Here is a 22,803-nt window from a genome sequence, read left to right as displayed (position 1 = left end):
CTTTAGGGGTGACTCAGGCAGCTGTAAAATGTAAGGAGTTTGAGCGTGCTAATCTGTCACACAGCAGAGCAACAGTGTATGCTTTGCCATTAATACTAGTCACAATCAGAAGGTGATTGGGGCACTGTAAAAATACATGTACTTTATTAGCATATGGAGAGAAGGGTTTACCATCTTAAAATGCCCTAAATGTATTCCAACCATTTCTAGGAAAACGGGCTAGAAAAATGGATTCTTCCCTCACACTATAACTACTAAATGTTTATAATCTTCCCTCACACTATAACTTCTAAATGTTTATAATGTTCTCCTGGGTTCCCAGTTTTTGGGCAGTGAATAAAATTAATATATATACATATATAATATATACTGTAATATAATTTTCCCTTTTTTAGAGTGTGTGGTCAAATTGTGTCTGTTGTTCTCCTGAACAGGAGCCATCCAGCTGCACCATTCCTAAATATATCTGAAAGTTTATGTATTGACCCATGAAACCAGATGTTTTATATTCACAGAACACAGTTCTCTGTCATGATAAATGTGTGAAGGAGGTGTGTCAGGTGGCCACAAAAGCAATTCCTCAGGCCTTCCTTTGTGTTGCCTGAATCTTCTCAAATGTGAGCAGCGCCTGATCTGCATTCTGTACAAATTGGTCTGAAAGTCTGTGCCAGCTTCTGAAGAGTGCCACAGGTGTGGAGGTGCATGTCTGCCTAAATGTCTGTATCAGATCAGCAGATGATGACGTGCTGTGTTAAAAAAGGATGGAGAAGAGATAGAAAAGGACAATAATGACATTGTGAAGCAGTCATGTGGTAAATCAGTCAAAGGGTTAAATTTAAATGCCTGTGATAGATTCAATTGAGAGGGACAGTATATGTATCGCAGCTCATTTGACTTAAATTTTCCTCAAAGATCATTCTGATCCAGCATCTGTCAAAGGTAGATCTACCAAATGTAGCTTCTACCAGGAATAGGTACTTTATTTGCCATCTTACCATGGTAATTCTTCCAAGAGTTATTTATCACCACATTTTAATTATTCTTGATTTACATATTCATGGCAGTTACTGGGGTGAAGTTGGGATAAATTTTTACTGCCATATGTGTAAAGTGGAAAGCATATATCTGCACACTTTATTTTTAATTTCTCAGTTAGATATGTGCTTTCTTCATGCAAAAGAAAGAATGTCTTAAGAACACATGCTTGTCTGTCTTTCAAACTCTGTAGAATTACCTTGTCATGAAATGTAAAACTAATGTGTAGTTGTAAAAACCACTGCCAGCATTTTCCTCACTAGTGGCTGATGGCTAAGAAGATTTAGAAATGAAAGGGGTTATTATAAAGTGATTACTGAATAGCTAGGTATGTCATTTTAAACAAGCAACTAAAATCTGTGTTGCAGATTTGGAATGTAATCTTGTTTGTATCACTCATACTTAAAATCTGATTTTGATTGTGGAGGAGTAATCATGTAATGTAGGTAATTTGACAAAAATATATCGAATGATGTTTTTCTTTCATTCCTTATTTAAATGTATTAGAATTTAAATGATTTACCATTCAGAGTATACCTATAAAATGACAACATAAAGAAATATTAGATTCAATTTACATGAATTCAGATTTAAATTTTACTGTAAAATGAAACATTCATATCAGCCCTCTTATGAAAGAAAATATAGAAACCAACACAAGCAACACAGGTAATAAAATGTTATTACCTTTAAAAGGATGTAATGGATGGCTAAATGGTGTTATTGATGATTAGACCAGTCTATTTCGCAAGTGTGAATATCAGCCTGAAGACTCAGTCCTCATGGAATATGTGTAGCCATGAATTGGAGAAGAGATAAAAAAGTTAAGGAAACTTCTCAGGCATGATTTTCTCACTCATTCATGTTTCTATGTCAAGTGCTTGTAATAAGATATTGCTAAAAGCTTTGATCAAATGCCTGATCTGGTTTCAAGCAGCAGCTACACTTTTTGTAAGCAGTGAGCTGATGTCTTAGGTGTTTATTAGAATTTTCTTTCCATGAATCTTCTATAGTTCATGGAGAGAAAATGGTTCATCTTCTATAGTTCTCTCCCAACAATTCCTGTATCCTTAGCTTGTGTCTCATCTAGAAATATCACCGAAAAAAATTCTCTTAGTGATGATGTATTACTAGTATGTATGATCCTTCCTGAAAAATGTAGATCTCTGGTATGTCTCACATTTGAATTGTGAAGTGAATGAGGATTCAAGATGTCTTATTATAAGAACTTGGCCTATTTGTTTTGTTGCTGTGAGCTGTGAATATTTTATTGTTTTCTGAGCTCCCACATTTTGGAACTAACCTTGTTTGGCCACAAAGTAGAGAGGGAAAAAAAGCACATTTCAGTGCTGTCTTCTAGTGGGTTAGAAATGAGGCTGAGAACCAGGATTCCGTGGCTTTTACAGATGAACTGCACCCTTCAGCAGGTAATTCAGTTTCTTCTGAGTTTCAGTTTCTTTGGATATAGAACAGGAGAACATGCTTTCGTCATACCTGATGCGTATACATAAGGTTTACCTACACAATACTTAAAGTATGTAATAAAATCAGCAGAAGCATGATCTTGCATCTGGTTCCATGCTGAAAAACAATGGTATGAGCTGTAATCTCCTGGCAGTGTGGCAGTTTGGGAGATGCTGGCTTTTCTCTTTCATCTGGTAGACTTTTGGTTTCTTCACCAGGAAATAGAGGCTGAGTATTAGCATATGCTCTAAATGTGAATCTTCCAGTTCTCAGATGATGGGAAGTGGTTTAGTCCAGAGGAAAAAAAAACTATCTGTGGTAGCAGGTGCTCTGAGATGCTCTGAGATTTCTTTTTTTTACTTCAGTCTAGTCCTATTGACACTTTCTCTCTGTCCAATATGACACTGTGGATGCTGATCATGATAGTAAAGGTTCTAAGAGAAATGTGTGCAGGAGGCTTGTTCCTGCTTCTCAGCACTCTAAAGTCTTGAATAATGTGGGTGCAGAAGGATCCCCACAGGCTGCTTCTCAAAGCTAGCATGCTGACTTCAGGGTATGTACATCCTTCTCTTCATCTTCTTTCACTGGCATTGTGCCTGTGGAGGACATATTAATGTAATTGAAAGACTATAATCTAAACTAAGAAATTATTTTTAAAAATAATACAGTTAAAAAGAAGCCATTTTGCCCAGTATTGGTGCAAACATTCTTAGTCTATTCATATATATTTTATATGTATGAAAAACCTGATTATTCTTTCCTCTGTGGCATTGTGGGTGACTACCATTTCAGTTTTGCTGTCTCATTGTTCTTTCTTTCATTAGCGCTGAAGCTCTGCAGGTTTTGCATCCCAACATTTTTTAAAGTGTCAGGGAGTACATTTAGAAGACTGATAGAAGTGCTGCTTTTCTGTGGGAGGCATCTGGTTTTGCAGAATTAGAACATATTCTTTTGGAATTATTATTAGTAATATGACATATTGGTAAAGAATTTTAAATACAGTAATTTGGAATCTTCCCAGGAGATGCTGGGTATCGTCTGTGTCTTTTACATTTACCTGAATAACCTTAGTAACTGTTGCTATCAATTTCTATGGCTGCTCCATGACAGGAAGTAGAGATATTTCTTATGACACCAGTGTTCCACAAATTTACAATTATTCTCTGCTGGTTTTCAACATTTTTGGTTTTTTCCTGAGCATGCTGGGCTCTTAGATGAATAAAATGACCAACCTCTAAAGTGCCACTCTTAACTCAAAGGTTGTTTCTGAATCTTCAACAGTTTTGTGCACACTGGCAGCTTAGTCTTTGTTTTCATTTTAAAATAGTGGGACTAAGCAGTACAATCACACCACCATCATCATATTAGGATTTTGATTCTGTTCATGAGTCATTTGTTCCTTTGTTTCTTTCTTTGTCCTCTCTTTGTTTGAGTACTTTCTTTTATAACCCAAATAATGGACAGTATGAAAAATCATGTGGTTAAAGTGTTTCTTTTCTTTCTCTAATCCTAACTACAAATCAGTTCTTTGTATTAACAAATCTGACTGAAATAAAAATGTGTTTAAAAAACCTGTGAAATTGCACCACCCAAAGTCTTGCTCATTGTTTCTTTCCTCAACTGCATTCCACAGGTTTTGGCAAACTGGAATTCGAAAAACCCTGATCTGTTATCAGAAGAGATAAATCATGTGGCATTTGGAGCAAAGATGAGCTCTTTTTGAACTTCAGTCTGTTGTTGAAAAACTCAGATGAAGAATAATTACAGTGTAAAAATCACACCATCACATTTTGAAAGTGATCTTTTAAGAAACTGTCTTACCAAGTTTGCAAACAACCTCGAATTGTTAGTAGTCATGTGTAGATTAGATTTCAAATCAAATGAGGACAAATCAAACAATTAAATTATTCTACCTATATTCTTGTTTGGTGTTGACTGTAGAGGTATACAAATGTGGAGATTTGTTTTCTAGAAACAAACTAAATGTTGTTACTTTCAAAGCAGCTGGCTCACAAACCATGTTTTCTGTTCCCCTGTAGGTGGTCTTCATCACTCTAACGTGCAAGTTCCTTGCAGGCATTCATGAAATTCTTTGTGATGCCATCAGATACTGGTGCTGGAGTACTGTGGCTCCCACTTAACTCAGAGGGAGTTGATGTGAAAAGATGTTAAGTGATTTGAACATGACTGCTTAGGCAATCTGTAAAGCAGTCTTTACATTTAATTATTATTAATTAACTATTGTGTTATAAAAAGCTGTATAGTGGATAATAAGTTAAATCTCAAATGATTCACTTTTCATCTTTATTTTGTATATTATACTGTTCTATCTATCCCTTACTTTCTGTGGGAAGACAATAGTCTGATATGAAATTTTAGTCCTGAGAGTTGTTGCATAGCTAAATTCCACTAATAGTTTGCCTAGACAAGGAATAAATTCTTAATTCCTATTTTTAGGTGCCTTTTAAAATAGTATCTAACATATACCAGATGTCTTCAGCTGCTGGAGTACCATGGAGTGGCAGAAAATCACCATGCCATTCCTTTCTTGTTCTTACCTCAGCAGGTCTGTCCAGGCTGTAATGAAAAGACAAAACTTCCAGTTTTGAGTTTTCATCCTAAACCCAAGTTTTGATGATCAATGACAGGATGCTAAAAATACACCTAAATGTCTCTGTGATTCTGAAATTGAGTTTCTGAAAAAGCATTATACTTGTGGTAAAAGGTAAAGAGTGAAGTTCCAGAGAAATGAGCTGTGAATTGCAGCTGCAATGGAAATTGATCCTGTCTGTCAGTCTGTGCTCCATATTCTCAGGAAAACAGAGTGGAGCAGAGAAGGAGCCAAGATCACTGATTAAATGGGATGCTGAAGTGCCAGAGGCTAGAACCAGGCTTGCTGGTCCCTCAGGTCAGAGCTGCAACTGTCAGAATTCACTGCCTGATTCCCTGCTGAACCAGGCAGAAGGAGAGCAGTATGAAAAATGCTGCAGGCACCAGCAGGGGAATGGGTAAAGAACTACCTGGCTAAGCTTCAGGCTTGACAGACAGTGTACTCCTTTGGGAGGAAAGCCTCTTCTGTTATGAACTGGGCGGCCTCATTTTCCCCATTTGCCTTATGATTTGTACCAGTAATGTGTAAGAAAATAGCTGGAGTACTGAGGAGCAGCAGAGGCTTGGTTCACTTAGAAAACTGCAGTGGGTGGAGAGGTCTGGCTGTGTAACCTCTGCAGGTGGGCATTTACCGAGTAAGGAGGAGGCTCGGCAAATAGCACTCGTGCTATGAAGTATGTTGTGTATAATACAGTCAGTGTGGTGTGTTGAACTCCTGCTCTAAAAGGTGTGATTTCAGCTGTGATCAGCACCGTGAAGCAGCACTTGTCTGTGTAGCTATCACTTACCTTACCTGGTGCAAAATAACAACATCAGACCAGTGCTGGGATGACAGCCTTCCACTTCGCAGGGATAGTTGGTGCGAGTCTCATGAGCACAACAGCAGCACCTCTGAAAGATGCCTACTTCTTCACTTAAATGGAACTCACCATGAGAAAGTGATAAATCCTGCAGAAAATACAACCAACTAAATGAAGTCATCATGCTGTAGTAATTAATTCAGCTTTCCCTTTTAAATCACAGTCATAAGCTGTCATTCTTTTCATGCTGCTTAACAGTTACCTTTCCCCAAGTATCCTGCGTCCTTCCTGATGAAGAGCACATGCCTTCCAGTGTATTGGAAGTGATGTAGTGTGCTCTCAGAACCATAATACATTAAAGGTAGGTAGATAGGTAGGTAGATAGATTGATAGATACATAAATAGATAATTAGAATTTTTTTTTTACAGTTAGGGTGGTCTGGCATTGGATTAGGTTGCCCAGGGAGATGTTGGAAGTGACAATCCCTAGAGGTGCTTAAGAGGCATCTGGATGTGGCACTGGGTGATGTGGTTTAGGGCTTTACAGTGACAGTGCTTTGCTGACATGCAGACTTGATGATGTTAAAGATCTCTTCCAACCTTGATGATTCGGTGATTCTATTCTGTGAAGTATTTCATCTGTTATATACAGTGATGCCTCCAAGGGAGTTCAGTTCAGCTTCTAAATTGATCAAATGGAAACTTTATTTTCTGTATTTTGTTGTACTAAGTGCTGTTCTTCAGGGCTGTTTTGAGCCACATGGCTTTTTTAATCCCAAAATTCCATTGTTAGCCTTGGCATGTTTTTTCCCTGGTTAAAAGCAGCACCTTTAAGACACTCATTAATGGCAGGGTTCATTAAGGTCCTATTAGTTGCATAATCTCTGAGTGAATGTTAGGAAAAAAAAATTAACTGTGTACCTATCTCATGCTATGGGTTACAGAATCAAGTCAGGAGCCAAAGCAACCAGGGTATTGGCTTTGTCTGATGAGCTTTGTCCTGTGAATATCAAGGGAAGCTGTATTGTCTCTGTCTTTTACAATCTAAACTCTTTTTTCTCTTGTCTCTTTTGTTGGAGGTGGAAATGTATCTGTCATTCTCTTAGATTTAACTAGAGGGCTAACTTGTACTTTTTATTAAGGTAACATGACATAAGAATACCTTCCTCCTGGGCAGAAATCTTGGATAGGTTTTGATCCAGGTATTTTGTACAGCCACTCAGTTTCTCCTTTAAAATGCTATGAATTAGGTTTATGTCTCTAATAAAGTGATTTCTCAGCTCCCCTGTGAATTTTCTGACGTGCCCACTGTGGAACTAAGCAGGCTGTTCCATATTCTTGCAGCCAGGAGCTTTGTTCAATTGTTTAATGTTGTATGTCAGGGTCACCTCAATTTTGTTGGATTTCTATTTCTATTTAGCCCATTCAAATACAATTACAGTTACACAATACCTCTCAACTTTCCTTTGCTATTCATCATTTCACCTAAAACAAAAAATTCTTAGAAGCTGAAATGAAATCAAAAAAACAAACCAGGAGAACTCATTTTCCATGTTTATGTTTGAACTACACCGAAGTAAGTGTCTAGGAAGTTATTGAGTCCATATGACAGTCTTTGAGGTTTGCTGCATATTAATTTTAATTGTAGCAATAGAAATGTGGCAAAGCCACCAGATGCCAGAATTCTTAGCTGGGATGTCTGAGTGTGGAAGCCGATAAATGGCTCAACAGTGATTTATCCTTAGTGGAGGCATTTTTACCTCTCAGTCAAGTGACTGGAAAGGAGACCAGGATTAGAACTTGATTCATTTTTCTGTTTTTTCACCAATTGCCAAATATTCTATCAACTGGTTATCAGCATTCTTTGACAGTGAAAATTAATTTAAAAAATTTAAAAAGCAGCTGGGTGATTTAAAAGGGGAAAAAGTACCCTGCTTTGTAGATGTTAGAACAAGCAATTTCTTAACACCTTTTCTTCAAGGAGTTAAGATGAATGACATCTTTGAACAAATATTTCAAGCATGCAGGGATTATGTTAAAGAGTAAAAAGATGAAATCCTGTGTAAATTGTTTAGAACATTCCTAGTGAAGACATGTTGATTAATAAACATAAAAGGAGGAAGATGCATATTAATTTGTTTACGTATAAGCGTCTTCTAACTCATTAAAAGTCTTCTAAGTGTTTAACTAGTGAAGCAGTGGATAAAACCTGACATTGTCTTTAATCTTTTTGAGGACTCAAATATGAAAAAACCCAGATTATTGCTAAATATCTATAATAGCTCTGTTAATGACAGTGTTTTGAAAATGGAGGGGGGGCTGTCAGCTCAGTGGTTCTGCTATAATATTGTGGCAGTTTTAATTGACTTTTATATCTCAGAATCTGTGACCAGTAGGATTGAAGAAAATCTATCAGCCACAGTCTTTGGTGCTTGTGTATAGATTTTGGTAATTTTGATTGATTTCAACTTGTTTTCAACTGGGAGATTTCTAGAAAAGCATAGATGCAGGAGAATGTTTTGTTTATTTTGTATCTTTGCTAAACCACTATAACAAACTCAGGTATTTTTACTATTCACAGCTAATGTTTTTGTGGAAAAACCACTATGGTCTATTTTAAAGAAATTGGAATATTAACTTAATGTCTTGGACAAATAGAGATTGAGTAATTGCATTCAGTCTAACTTACAAACAAATGAATAAGAAATAGCTGAAGAACCATCTAGACTGTATAAACAGCCGTGCAAGAATATCAACGTATATTTGCAAGTTTACTCTGAAATTACATTTTCTTTTTAGATGCTTGTTTTGTGCAGGTTTTTGTTTTTGAGATTGTTAATACAAATAACTTGTGCAAAAGAAATTGGGCATGCCTACTTTTTGCAAGCAGCAGATAGGTAAAAAAGTGTCATTTCAGCTGTATCATGCATTTTGAGTTGAATCATAAGAACTTTTTAGAGTTTTGTTTGCTCTTCGTTTTTCAGCAGACACTTCTCACTCTTTGCTCCATTTTCCCCTGCTTTTTCAGAGACTATACTTCATTTATACTGTGATTCTGTAAAGCAATGGATTTCTATGTCTACCTATCTGTCATAGAACCATACAACTTATTTCTCACGTCACTATTATAATACAAATAAGTAATGACACCAGAATTATGTTGGTAATTTTGCAGATCCGATGCGTGGGCCACGAAGACTGGAGGTTGTGGAGATCAAATCTAGACAGATCACTATCTGCTGGGAGCCATTTGGATATAATGTCACACGTTGCCATCGCTACAACCTCACAGTCCATTACCGCTACCAGGCTGGAGGACAGGAGCAAGTGAGAGAGGAAGTCAGCTGGGATACAGAAAGTTCACATCCCCAGCACACAATTACCAACCTATCACCCTACACAAATGTCAGCATCAAATTAGTATTGATGAATCCCGAAGGACGGAAAGAAAGCCAGGAGCTTGTAGTGCAAACTGATGAAGATGGTGAGTTTTTGTATTTACGTGCACGTGGTGCGTGACCTGATAGTATAAATGTTCTGTATGAGTGCATTTTCTACTTTCACCAAAATCTGTAACAGATTTTCCCTCACCATTTTACTAGAGTAAAGCTCCATTATTAGAGTGATCTTTCACATAACCTGTAAAATCCCAGCATAGTTTAATCGTTTCATCATTAATCTTGTAACTTCTGCTTGAACTAGGTTCTGCCTCTCTAAAGTTCCAGTATCAGTTTGAAGAAATTTCAGGTGATTGTCAGCAGTATCCTCATGGAAGCTCCTCTACTGAGTGATGTGCTCTGCACTGAATTTTTTTTCTTGATTTGCAGTGTCAGTTTCTCTGTTTTTGGCTTTCTAAATACCTGGGCACTGTTAATTGCTAATTCAGACACTATTTTCCATATGCAGGCATTGAAATATACAGATATTCCCTTCCATTTAATAATTTTCATCTCACATGGGGTTATCAGATCTCTCTTTTTAAACTTATTCTATTTTGATTAATAATAAATAATAAATAACGTAATGAGCGAATGTCTTTTTTGAGGCAGAGACAGCAGAATTGGGGAATGTGTCTTTGCAATGCTTTAATAATATTGCCTGAAAAGACTGTACCATGTCCCCAAGTCTTCCATGATATTATTTTGATTACACATGCAGAGAGTTTATTATAGCTCCGTTAGGTACAATACCAAAATGCAACTTTGTTGTTGAAGTGGTAATGCACCAGGAATCAGTTTCACCTTTCCAAAATACTCTGTGCTGATATATAGCCCCTTACAATTGTACCTTATTTTTTTTTTACCTTGGTTTTGGATCTTTTAAATACATACAGTTCAAAGAAACCTTGTCAAATGACTTGGCATTGCTTTATATAACAGATTTGCCCTCCTTCCATTTTTATTGTCTGAAATGTGAATGGGAATGGATTTGTATTTTCTTTAGATCAGTGATAGATTTCCTCAAAACATGATGGAAGTATTTCTAGTAAGAACATCAACAATGATGAGCTCCTTTTATAATAAATACTTGAAGTCTGTCATGTAAGCCCATTAAATTATTTAATACATGCTGTATTGGTTTTATGTAGTATTAATTTCTAATCAAAATATATGAGGGAATAAATTAAACAATTTAGGAATATATAGTTACTAATGCAACATATTCAGCAAAGCATAGCTAACAGAAAGAAATGTTTAATTAAAAATAAATGTGCTGTCATGCTCTCAGTTTAATTTGGTCCAATTGTAGGATGACAACTCTAAAGAGCTTATTGTTGTCTGGGAAGTTTATATGTTTTATCTAAAACTTGTTGTTCCTGTCCCTCTGGAACTACATGTTATTTCAGGACCTATTAAAAACCAGTGTCTGTGCCTGAGGGAATACCTTGAAAAAAATTGCAACTTTTTAGTGTACTGTGCACATTCAGTGAGGTATCTAAGTCTAAATGCAAAACAACAGAGTATACTGACCCAAATAATCATCATTATTTTTCAATTCACACAATCTTGTTGGTTGCAAGAGACTTCCAGAGCTCATTTAGTCTAACCTTCTGCTAACAGGAGATCAAGGCTCAAGGCCTTGTTCAGTTGAGTTTGAGTACATCTCTGGGTATACCTCTGCCAGTGTTTGAACCCTCCCTCTATGGCACAACTGCTCAGAGTTTATGATCTTCAGATAATTTGAGAGGTTACCACAGTGCTTCGCACTACTTCTGTCTTATTTACACTATATTTTTTAATTCCTCTTCCTTTACACATAAATCATAAATCTTGTGATTCCAAATGAGTTTTGCCAGTTCTCTCCTACTTGGAAACAAAGTTCAGTGCCCAAAATTAAGGTTGTCCTAGAGGTGTCATTTTACTGGTGCACACAGGACTGGTAAGCCAGTTCAGAACCTGTGTCCTTGGAGCTTCCACTTGGCAGAGCATGGAGCTCTCTGGAGAGCTATGGAGAGGTGATCAAAAAGCCTTAAACCTTGTAAACTCCCACAGCAACAGCATGGAAGAGGAAGTTCTGTAGCAGAAATGTAGAGGAAGTTCTGTACCAGAAGTGCCAACAGGAAGGAGTCACCAAATGTCTTGCTTGCAGATTTTTCTATTCTTTAACCGTTTGAGTAAATCTCAGGAAGGGGTCTGAGAAGTTACTTCAACCGCTGCAACAAGTGGCTTCCACCTTCTTTCTGTGGCAAGTTGGAAATGTTGTGGTATCTTCCTATTGGATTTTCACATGGAGTTTGTGTAAAAGTGCTAAAGCAGTAATGCCTGTTGCTTCACAACAGTCCTGTGTGGATCTTTCAGGATTTCTTTTCTGCATTACTTTGCCAATGTTGTTATAAAATAAAGTCACAGATGCACGTCCATGTGCTGTTTACATGTCTCCTCTGAAAATTGCTTTGTCTTGGGGATAAGGCAATGGTTGCAAAACAGCCATTTCCTTATGGAAACACAAGTAGATACCTGAGAGCAGTCTGCATACCTTTCATCAGAACCTTCTGACATCCCTGACGCTTCACAGGTCTTTCTCCTACATTAAGAGACTTCAAAAAAAAATTAATAATGTCAGATATTTACTTTGACTGTTTCACAGTTTTCTTATGTACATCCTGTTGTAGGTTTTTATGCCTGCTGTCAGTGAGCATTGCTGTTTGATGCAGTATGTGGCTCATCTTTCCAAGAGAACTTTACTGGTTCTGTCATCTGAAACTCTACCTTTTTATTTCAATGCTTGGTCATTTTCATGTATGAATGTTTAATATGTTTTCCACTTTGGGAAGTAACACTGTTGATAAGTATGTATCACAAGTAGATTTTGCCTGCAAAAATTCCTATTTGAGATATCTCCTAGTTCCTTATAAAGAGCTGATTTGTCCTTTTTTTTTAAATTATCTGTAGAAGTTTACAGGAAATGTGTGACGCTCACTAATTTGTTCTTAGGCTGAAGGTGATGCGTAATGTCACTGTCTTGTTAAATGCATCGTTCTCCTCCTGAGCTGCCCTGGCCTTTGCTTCAGTCTTTGGGGAAATTATGGTGGGATGGTTTTTATGCCTCAGCACAAAAATACAGGTATTTAAACAGAGCATGTCCTTCTGAGATTTTCCTTAACACCGCTTCTTTTCTTTTAATCTGTTAGTCCCAAGTGCTGTGCCGCTTGAATCCATTCAAGGGAGTACCTTTGAAGAGAAGATTTTTCTTCAGTGGAGAGAACCAGCACAAACATATGGTGTGATTACTTTGTATGAGGTATCTAGAAATTTGCCATGTCTTATGTCTGGTTTTGATTTTCCAAAGTGCATAATCATAAAAAAAAATGTGTTTTTACAGTTTATGTGAAATTAACTTCATTTTAAAAACGGTAGCCGTTTAAAAGTAATTATAATGTAGGAGTGAACTACACAAGACACAGCATGTCCTTACATTACCAACTTTAAGAGACCTGCTATATCTAGAACCATGAAATAGCATTCTATTTAGTACTCTAGATCAAATATTTAAAAGATTGAAAGATAGATCTTAGCAAATTCATTAAAAAATAGAGGCATAAGACAGTGGTTACAGTCAACGTCACATTTAGATAGGCATCGTTATAGGAAGCCTATTGTAATATCAACAAGCAGGCATAATTAAAAAAAAAATCTAGCTTTTTTAAAATGCAAATTCAACAGAATTGTATGTTGTTAGATGTCTAAAAATCACTGCTTTTTCTCATGTGGAAGCTCTGCCTGAATACCTCTTAGAAAAATTGACAAAAGACTGCACAGATTAAGCTGTCAGACAGTAATCACTGTTAAGCTTCTTACCTGACCTTACTACAAAATTGGTGTTGAAATGCTTTGTTTAAAAAAAATGAGATACAGTGTAAAAGAAAAGTTAAAATGAATGCTAACCTATTGATACTGTTTTGAAAACTACTTTATTGTAGGAGGATAAAATGTTATGAAAAAGTATGAATTGGTTTTTTGTAAAGCTAACAACTTTCTAGCTACTACAACAGTTGCCTGTATTCAGAGATCAGAATGTTTTAGTTAAGTGTTAATGTTGTTATTGTTGCTAGATTTCTGTACCTAGAAACACACAGTGATGGATCCCGTTTCTACTTAGGAACGTGCCTGCATGCCTAATTCCATTGCTGAGGAGTACACCCACTGTATCCGAGTGGTTCGTCCTTAAATGTATACACACACATGTATAATTCCATCAGCTGTATTGAGATAGGGAGATTCATGTGAGCAACATGTTACCTTAATTTCTTTACTGATAAAAGTTCAGACAGTTGGTGGTTTAATCTTCTGTCATCTGTTAGAAGGGCCAGTTGGGTGCTTTTAAAGGTACTGTGAGTTCAGTTTATGGATGAGGATTTGCAGAGGAGACACCTGTATCTACCGTAATAAGGCCAGGGTTTATCTGAATAGTATAAAAGTTTTTATTACTAATTTTCAGCACTTCATTGATGTTATATTAGATGGCTCATATAAAAATCAATTTTCATTAGGTCAGAGGTTTTAGGAAATTGCAAGTGTTAAGGTGTGTAACATCAATACTTGGATGTGTCTATGTACTGTATTATGGGTCCTCTTAATTAAAATGATATTGAAAAAGTATAGCACAAGAGTGTCAATTATCACTTTATGTAATAAGGAGTTTGGAATTATTCACATAAAAATGAAAATTTAAAAGCAGAAAGGAGGGGTGAACCATTTTTACTTTTCTAATTTTTTAATGGCTTTCATATTTTCAAATGGCTTTCATATTTTTAAATTCTCATTACAGTGCATAGAAATCAGTAATTAATAGAAGAACTCTGGATCAAGTTTTACTGTGAACTTACATTAACATTTCTAATGAAAAGTAAAAATACTGTTTGAATCAAGGAGGGAACTGAGGATACAATATACACTCTGCATATATTACTTAACATTTATCTTTTCTTCTTTCCAAATGAGAATCTGACCTAGGTACAATATAATAACCTGAAAAAATCCAAATTAGCAATTGTAATAGCTAAGCTTCAGACTAAAATAGAAGCTTTACCCAATTTCTGAAAAATTTGCCTTAAGCTGCCCTTATCATCTTTTACAGATAACCTTATTCAGGGCAAAGTGTAATTAAAGTCAGCTGGAACTGGGGGGCTGCACTCCCTCTTGGTTACTTCTCTAGTTTTTACCTGTTTGTTTTGGTTTTGTTACTGGTGCTAATCAAAACCAACATTAAGATGAATTCAAAATGTGATACTGTTAAAGCCAGCATCTTGAAGGAATTAACGTAAGCCTGAACCCATCCTTTAGAGTTGTAATCTAGCTGCCTCTACGTCTCTGTATCTATAAAAGTAATAACTCATACGAGTTACGACTCAGTTCCTGTGCCCCTTCGTGGGATTCAGGATTTGAAGAGTATAAGAGAGTAAGATAGCTTATCATAAAATGTCTGACAGCGCATACATCAGAAGGGTTTACTGGATAAAGATGCAATCTCTGTCCATCTGCTCAAGGCAGTTTATAACTTTCTTATTCTTTTGCAGATCACCTACAAAGCAGTCAGTTCCTTTGACCCAGAAATAGATTTATCCAATCAAAGTGGACGAGTGTCAAAGCTAGGAAATGAAACGCACTATCTCTTTTTTGGACTGTATCCTGGCACTACCTACTCTTTTACCATCAGAGCCAGCACAGCTAAAGGCTTTGGACCTCCAATAACAAACCAGTTCACGACTAAAATATCAGGTACTTGATCAAAGAATATTATTTTCTTATGATAATGAGTTGGGTTATTCTTTTGTTGTTTACTTCTTTAGAATTTAACAAGCAGCAAATTGAGAAAAGGAAGAGCACGTTCATCCTCGAAGATGTCAAAGTGACATATATTACCATATCTGAAGAACTTCCAAGTGCTTAAATATTAGCTAGTATTTTGAAATTCCTATTCACAACTGTAACATATTACTCAAGAAACCCCTGTGAATTATATGTTTGCAGCCAGTGCCAGCTGCAGTTGCAACATTTAGCATAGGGTTTTTTTGGACCTGAAGATGAGGGTTTCATTCAGAGCTTAGTCAGCCTTGACATGATTCTAAATTAGAACAGTAACAGTGCTGGAAAATCTCTTTAATGAGCCATGAACAATCGAGAGTAGAGCAGAGATGCTGTACATCTAGAGCTCACTTAGAAACTGTAGTTAGGTGCCAGGCTGCCTGTGTTCCTAACAGGCATGGGGACTGAAGTGGATATGAAACTGTATTAGACAGGAGCATCAAGACTAGTGGTTTTCAGGTAGCAGCAGCATGACTCTGTCACTTCTGCAGATCTTCGACCAATATTTCAGGCCCTCCCTTGAGGCAGAGGAACACTTCATTGAGGGGATGGAATATTTTTGCATCCTACAAAATGCTTGTGTAATTCATGACAAAATGTTTTGCAAAGTTACGGTTGAAATCCATTTAGTCTTCACTTCTCTACAGTCTACTTCAGAATTAAACTGGCAGTTCAATAATAAACTGGCCCCTTGATAATATTTATAGAAAATTGCCTTAGCTATTTGTGGTCAGCTGGGTTTTCCAGAAAGCATTTGGGTATAAAATCTTCTTTTTCTTTTACGCTCATTCTGTGTACTTCTCCCCCATCGCTGATTTTCTGTCCTCACTGGAATAAAAAAAACTGAGGAGTGTTTATCAGAAATAGAATGATTTCTCCTACCTTATTAGAGGAAAGGAGAGTTAATGTGAAGTGAAAGTTACTGCCAACGCAGCTGTTTGTAGAGAAACAAAAATGTTGTTAATTTTTAAGTTAGGCAATTAACCCTGTATAGAACATGAAACATAATTAACACTGATCAGTAAAGATGGAGTTTGTTCTCTGTCCCCTTTCCTATACTGAGCAGAAATCTTCTCTGTCAAAAATTAACTTCTGACACAGCAAAACTTTGAGTTAGGATGATGAGACCACCCCTTATTAGAATGAGGAATGGAGACTACTGAATATGGATGACAATCTGGACATTTGGAAATAGTACTGGATCTTAAATTCTTTTCTAAGATGATACGTCATCACAAAAATTCACTCTTGGAAACAGGCATTGCAGGAGTGCTTGAGGGCGAGGAAAACCTCCAAATCTCCATGTGGCAAGGTTCTCCAAACTGCTTTCTCTGCACCCCACTCTCTCACTGCTTCCTCTTAGGTACTGTACTAACAAGAAGTGTTTATGCTTTGTCCATAGGTAGTTTAAACCAATCTCTGATGAATTTAAAATGGAAACAAAATGTGTGAATTTTTAAATTAAATTACAAGTCCCAACTGGCATTTTAGCTGTTGAATATGGAACCCTCTTTGCAGTGCTGTTGGCTGTGGTCTCATTGTCTCACTGGAAAGCTTTTAGGCCTCTTTCATGTGGCTAGTGCTCTCCATTTTGGACAGATATGAAACAGAACTTCTGAACATTTCTGGATTAAAGGGTTCACTATACTTAGAGCAGGTTAAGTGCAATTTGACCAATTTTTGTGTTTTACTCTAATTCTGGACTGCATTTTTTTTCTGAATAAAATCCTCTAAATTGTCGAGTGTTTTTGAATAGTACTCTTATGTACTGGCAATTGTTGCTGTGTTTTATTTTAAAATTACATTAATATTTCCTGTTTTGTCTGTTTATTAATACGTTCCTTCTTTACATGTAGGCAGTGGGGAGGAGGAAGAGTCCTAATATAGATAAGGAAAAACGGAGAAGAGGAAAAAGTTGCCAGGACTAAAGGTTATGACTGGGAGAGCCACAACTCTTATCTGAAACAGGAAGACAGTTTTGGTCTTTGTAGGGACACAAAATTAGTAAAGAGAGCAAGTAGGAGAGACTTAGAAGTCAGAAATTAGGAAAATCAAAAGACTTGCTAAGATATGGGCAGGAGAACAAGGACAAGAAATGACAGACTACTCAAAAAATATTCAGAGTTCATACAGCTTTTTGCAGATACAGCTTCTGTCTATTCTTGTTTACAGGATGGTCAGGTTGAGCATGAGGCATTATATGAACAAGTTCTGGATATTCAAAACTGCAAGGTGTGCCTGAACCTTTAAAGTAGTGTGTGATAGTATGACTTAAGTGCTACTCAGATTACTTAAGATGATTAGTCTTAATGTTTGTGCTGAGGATTGTAAACAGAGTAAAACCCTCTCTAGCATACAAGGAGGTTTTTGAAGATTAATTTTTTTAGTTGTGAAATATTTCAAAACTAGTGAATAGCAATGCAAGGCAATGAAGATTTTAATGTTTCCTCAGACTGAGGAATTGTGGAGTACAGTTCAATTCTTAACACAGTCCTTGGGTATGTGGGGCACTATGGAAAAAGAGAGAAAAATGCATTTACCTTTCAAGTAGATGTGACTACTACTGGAAAAATGAAAATGGCTGGAAAATACACTTTAAAATAATTTGCTAGAGGTTGATACTATCTGTATGTGGAGCATAATACACTCTATGGTACACACAAAGTATCCAGTAAGAGGAAACTAAATGAATTGAGAAGAACTAAATTAATCTTTGGAAGAATCTTCTAAGGAAAAGATGTTCTTCCCCACCAAATGTGTTTTCCCTTTCAAGCGAGAATTAATTTAAGGAAGTTAATTGCCCTGCATTATCCTTGCAGTCAGAAGAGACCATTGCAATGACCATTTTTTGCTTCTCTAGCCTTTAAATCTGTTAATTGTGCATCACCATTAACAAGTGAACAATAAGGATACGGCAGCCTGTCAAATAACCAATTAACTGAGTAGCCTTCCCTCCAATGTAGTGATAGAAATGTGAGTAGATGATAGCAGTGAGGAAAGTAGCAACAGTAGAAGGCAATAACAGAGGCATTTTTTTAATCACAACTGTAAATCCTTAATGAAGACACAGTTTGCAAAAGTTCTGAGTGGGGCTTCAGACTCAGATAAACTCTTGGTGGACAGTAGACCCAGGACAGTTATAGCGCTAGTGAAAATTCCAGGAAAAACAAATTATGTGAGTCCATCCTGATACAGCTGTCATACTGAGAAAGCTGGGCTCAGTTTCAAAAACAATATTCGCTTCAGCATACACATTTGCAGATGATGTTTTTAAGATAACTGTTCATTTCCAAGTCATGGATTCTCAATAGTTTCTGCAAACTTACTCCCACTAGTATCTGTTTCCTGTCTTGAAATTGGCTGTGAGCTGGCATTTCTTTATTCGGGATTTGTTGGTTTTGAGTTTTTTTTCTGAAGTTATTTAACAGTTGTCTCACACTTGCATTGTAACAAAAAGCATCTTAGACTTGTAGTATGGTCTTTGTATTTGAAGATACAAAGCCTTTAAAATTGCATATTCAGATAAAGAAACAGCTCTTGAAAGAAGAAATACAGGAATAATGATTTTATTTTCCTCTTTTCTTATTCCAGCACCCTCTATGCCACCGTATGAACTTGAAACACCTTTGAATCAAACTGACAGCACTGTGACAGTCTTGCTGAAACCTGCACAGAGCAGAGGCGCTCCTGTCAGGTACTGGGGGAAAAATTCTTTATGAAATTAAGAACCAAATTGATTGATTTCTTGAACATATTTTCTGGGGATTTTCTACACAGCAATCAGTGTCTAAATTCATGTCTGTATTAGCTCTAATTAAATTAAATAACTGAAGAAAATGAAAGTGCTTTGATGTTGAGTGTTCATGTATTGTTTAAAGGATTTGATCCAGATGCAAGTGGCTTGTTCTTTGAAGATAAGGAACAAAGCCATGGTTCTGTTGTGTGGGTGGCTTCTTTAAGGTAATTGCTTACTGCAGTGTTATAAGTTCAAGGGCATATCACATTTTTTATGCTGAGCTACTGTCTTTAATATTCAGTTTTCTTGTTTACTTCACAGATTTAAGGTACTCAACACTTAGTAAGTTAGCCAATTTAAACAGTATGTACTGTAACATTCATAAAGCATTTACATTGTTTGACCACAATAGCAGAAATAATAATTTTAAAAAGCAACCTTTAAAACCAGTATCTTGGAGTCTTCAGTGTTATATAGTACCCATTAATGAACTTCCAGTTTTTAGAGGTTTATCTCCCTGCCAGATATGTGGTACTGTGTTAGTTCTTCATTATTAGAATGAAGGATGCCTGATTTTCGGTGAGGAAGAAAGAGAAATTGATAATTATATTAAATGAGAACCAGTAATGAGCTCAATACTCTGAATTAACAAAAACAAGGATGAGAGAGATTTTTCACAGCTATAGGATGTTTTTCCTTTTGGCTGATTGTATATCCTCCTTAATTGTTTCATTACTGTAGGAAGAGTTTCCATCTATACCCAGTGGCTATCATATATTTTCATCCTGATACTGAAGTTTTTTGGTAATTTCTGTTCATCTGGGAAATACAGATCTGGTATCCTATATATGCATGAATGAAAATAAATGTTCTTTGGGTTTCTTCAGAATATTCATACAATTCATATAATTAGGAGTTTTTACTATTAGTTATATATGTTATATGTACATAGGTCTGTATTTTGGAAATGCTGTTCAGTTGTTCATTCAGACACCTTTTTAAAAAGAAAATATAGCCTATCACAGGAGTCTGAATCACCCAAGAAAAAAAGCAGCAAATATTAAAGCACATTTAATGAAACTGATTTAGAAGGTTAGATTAGAAACAGAATTATTTGATATTTGTCTGACTTTATCTCACAAAGCTCATGTAGTCCTTCTGCATTCAAGCATCTGGATGAAAATGATACAAGTTGGAGTCATTGTTTAAACATGAATGTATTAGGCTATTAATAAAAAAACTATTTCAATCTTTTAATCTACATTGTGAACTAAAGATGATTGGCTCCTATAGCAGAAGTGACATATCAGAAACTTCACTGACAATAGAAAGGAGCTTGTTAGGAGATGAAAGTGTGCCAGATAAGTGGATGAGTGGTTAGGGAAATGGAAGGAGAGATTTAAAGTGATGTGAAGCTATAGAACTGACAGATGAATACACAGTACCAAATTTACTGAGGTCCTTTGCAACAGGTCTTAAAATAAAATGAAGGCTGACTGCAAACTTAGAGCGTAAATGCTGAGTGAAGCAGAGTGAAAATGAAAGTAAGAATTCCTTAAATGCTTCTAACGCTTTGTAGTACATTCCACTCCCAAACACACTGCTTGCAAAACACATTCTGCATATGGATTTTATCATCTTAATCTGTATTCATTGGATGTTAAAAGTTTAGTCATACTTCATTTATCCACACCACTAGGCAAGATGCCTTGTCTATTGATTCTGCTACAGCTACTGGCTTGGTTAATGCAGATATTTGAAACTGCACTAAACTTGCAGTGTAAATGACTGTTGTTGTTTTATTGATCAACCCATCAACCATGACACATAAAATTCTTCAATTCCTGAGATGGAAAAGGAGAGCACAAATTCTGCCATTCATGTCAACAAAGCTGATACCTGAGGTCATTTTGAAGTCCAGCTTTTTTTCCTGTGATTAAATTTTTTTCTCTTCCTTAATAAGAAAAATCCTAATATTTTGTGTCGCTTAGAAACTGCACACAACCAGCACAACATCAAAGGAGAGAAGGTGTAATGCTGATTGCTTAAATGTTGATTTAAAAAACAGACTTTATAGGAATGTTCAGAAAGCTCTGTTTACAATGATAAAGTACACAATAATCATGAAGGCCAAATGGCATTCCAGGTTGTTTTAGAATTCATAAGACTGGACATGATTGAAATGTATTTTGTCAGATTTTAAATACAACAAATACTGCTTGCTTTGTCTCCAGTTTCAGGTCCAGCATGTTTTGTGGTTGTTACTGTCTTTGTTTCAAGGAGATTATTTTGGAATTATATATGTTTAAAGCTGTAATGCATTCAGTAATGATGAATGTATGCACTTCTTTAACAGCTGGCTAAGCTATTTTGACTTCTACAATGATTGTAATTTGCAAGGCTTAAATGAAACAAAAAATGTTTAATTTAAGATTATCCCTTTGTGGAAATTGTGTAATACATGTCTTATTGCAGATATTCTCTTTTTTCAGATATTTGAATTTAAGAGTCAGTAAAGTTTTGAAGAATTTGCATAAAAAGCATGCAAATGCAACCATTCTTTCTATGAGGGCTCTTCAACATCTGTTGAGGGGGGACTCACTCTTCCAAGGCAATACCATTTGTAGATTTTACTTCTCCACGGCAAGTTAGCCTAATGTTTAGATGACTCTGGGGCCAAATTGTCCACAAATGTTTAAATTGGTCAGTGCCATTTAATCAACCAAGGAGTGCTAATTTACTGCAAAGATCTTGCTTATACACAGGAATGAGATCTTTAATGCTCGGTTACTGCATGCTTTTAGTGCTATTTATACAGTCACCTGTGTTAGAGAGAACTTTAGGTTGTTTGTCACCTTGGGTTATAAAAGGTTCTTGTGACCTCCTTGGAAAAAAGTTGTCTTGCAAGGTTTTAGCTTCAGCAGGAAAATGAAGTTTTCTTTGTTGCACCTATTTCTAGTCAGTCTTGCCATGATAAACGTCAAGTGTTTTCACTTCTTTCATCTGTTTACATAAGCAACAAAATGTTGTCCCCATACCACCCTCTTCCTGCTATTCCATGCCACATCCTCAAAAAGCTTTAATAGTAAACATCCCGAAGATTTTGGCTCAGATAACACTGGAAATACTTGGTGATAACAAGTCTCTGTGAGGAGCAGATTTGGGAAAGGAGCAAAATGGATAAGAAAGAAGGCAAGAGCATCCAGGCTCTACTCTGCTTCATGATCTGTTTTTCATACTACATTATTACAGAGTTTGTCTTAGCTGGATTTGCCCCCTTAAACTCTTTGGGCCAGTTAATGGCCCATTCAGCCAACCTTTCTGCTCTTACAGACACACAGACACCACAGATATTTGGTACTTCCCTAATCCAGTCTGAAGTGAAAGAACAGGATGACCAAATGTGTCAGCAAATCCCTGTGGATGCAATAACTGGCATTTGGGACGCCAAGGTTCTTCCTGCTCTGAGTGCTCTGAGTGTGTGGGATCAGTCCAGCGGCATCTGGGGCTGCAAAGCCCAGACAGGATGAGAGGGAGAAATTTAAAAGTGTCTTAAGGAAAATATGCAGAAGGAAGCAAATAACTTTGAATTATGTGAGCTGAAAGCTAAATGTTCTAGAGTGAAGGCAATCTGTGTACTCGCCACTCATGCCCTTTATCACCTGTGTGCCCAACTTCTTCCACTTGCATAAATAAGAACGCTACTGGGAAATTAAAGCAAACATCTCCTTACTTGAAGTGCTTAATTTTGAAACATACTTTTAATCTCTCTACCTTGAAGAAGTAGCATTTATTATACTTCAAAAGGCCATAAGATAATAAGATAGTAAGTATTTTGCAGTAAAACTGGAAT

General features: G+C 36.4%; 1 protein-coding gene across 7 annotated transcripts in view; it reads left to right on the top strand.

Annotated features, from left to right (window-relative positions):
* PTPRM (protein tyrosine phosphatase receptor type M) overlaps positions 1-22,803 on the top strand; it is a 440,879-nt gene that overhangs the window by 220,315 nt on the left and 197,761 nt on the right. For all 7 annotated transcript variants that reach the window (XM_066329240.1, XM_066329214.1, XM_066329205.1 and 4 more), the window contains exons 8-11: positions 9,085-9,393; positions 12,541-12,650; positions 14,926-15,127; positions 18,806-18,908. In XM_066329240.1, coding sequence (XP_066185337.1) covers positions 9,085-9,393; positions 12,541-12,650; positions 14,926-15,127; positions 18,806-18,908 — 724 coding nt within the window. The remainder of the gene's footprint in view (positions 1-9,084; positions 9,394-12,540; positions 12,651-14,925; positions 15,128-18,805; positions 18,909-22,803) is intronic.

This window comes from Sylvia atricapilla, chromosome 1 (genome assembly GCF_009819655.1).
Source record: "Sylvia atricapilla isolate bSylAtr1 chromosome 1, bSylAtr1.pri, whole genome shotgun sequence".
NCBI classification, from domain to species: domain Eukaryota; kingdom Metazoa; phylum Chordata; class Aves; order Passeriformes; family Sylviidae; genus Sylvia; species Sylvia atricapilla.
This window is presented reverse-complemented; position numbering and strand designations above follow the sequence as displayed.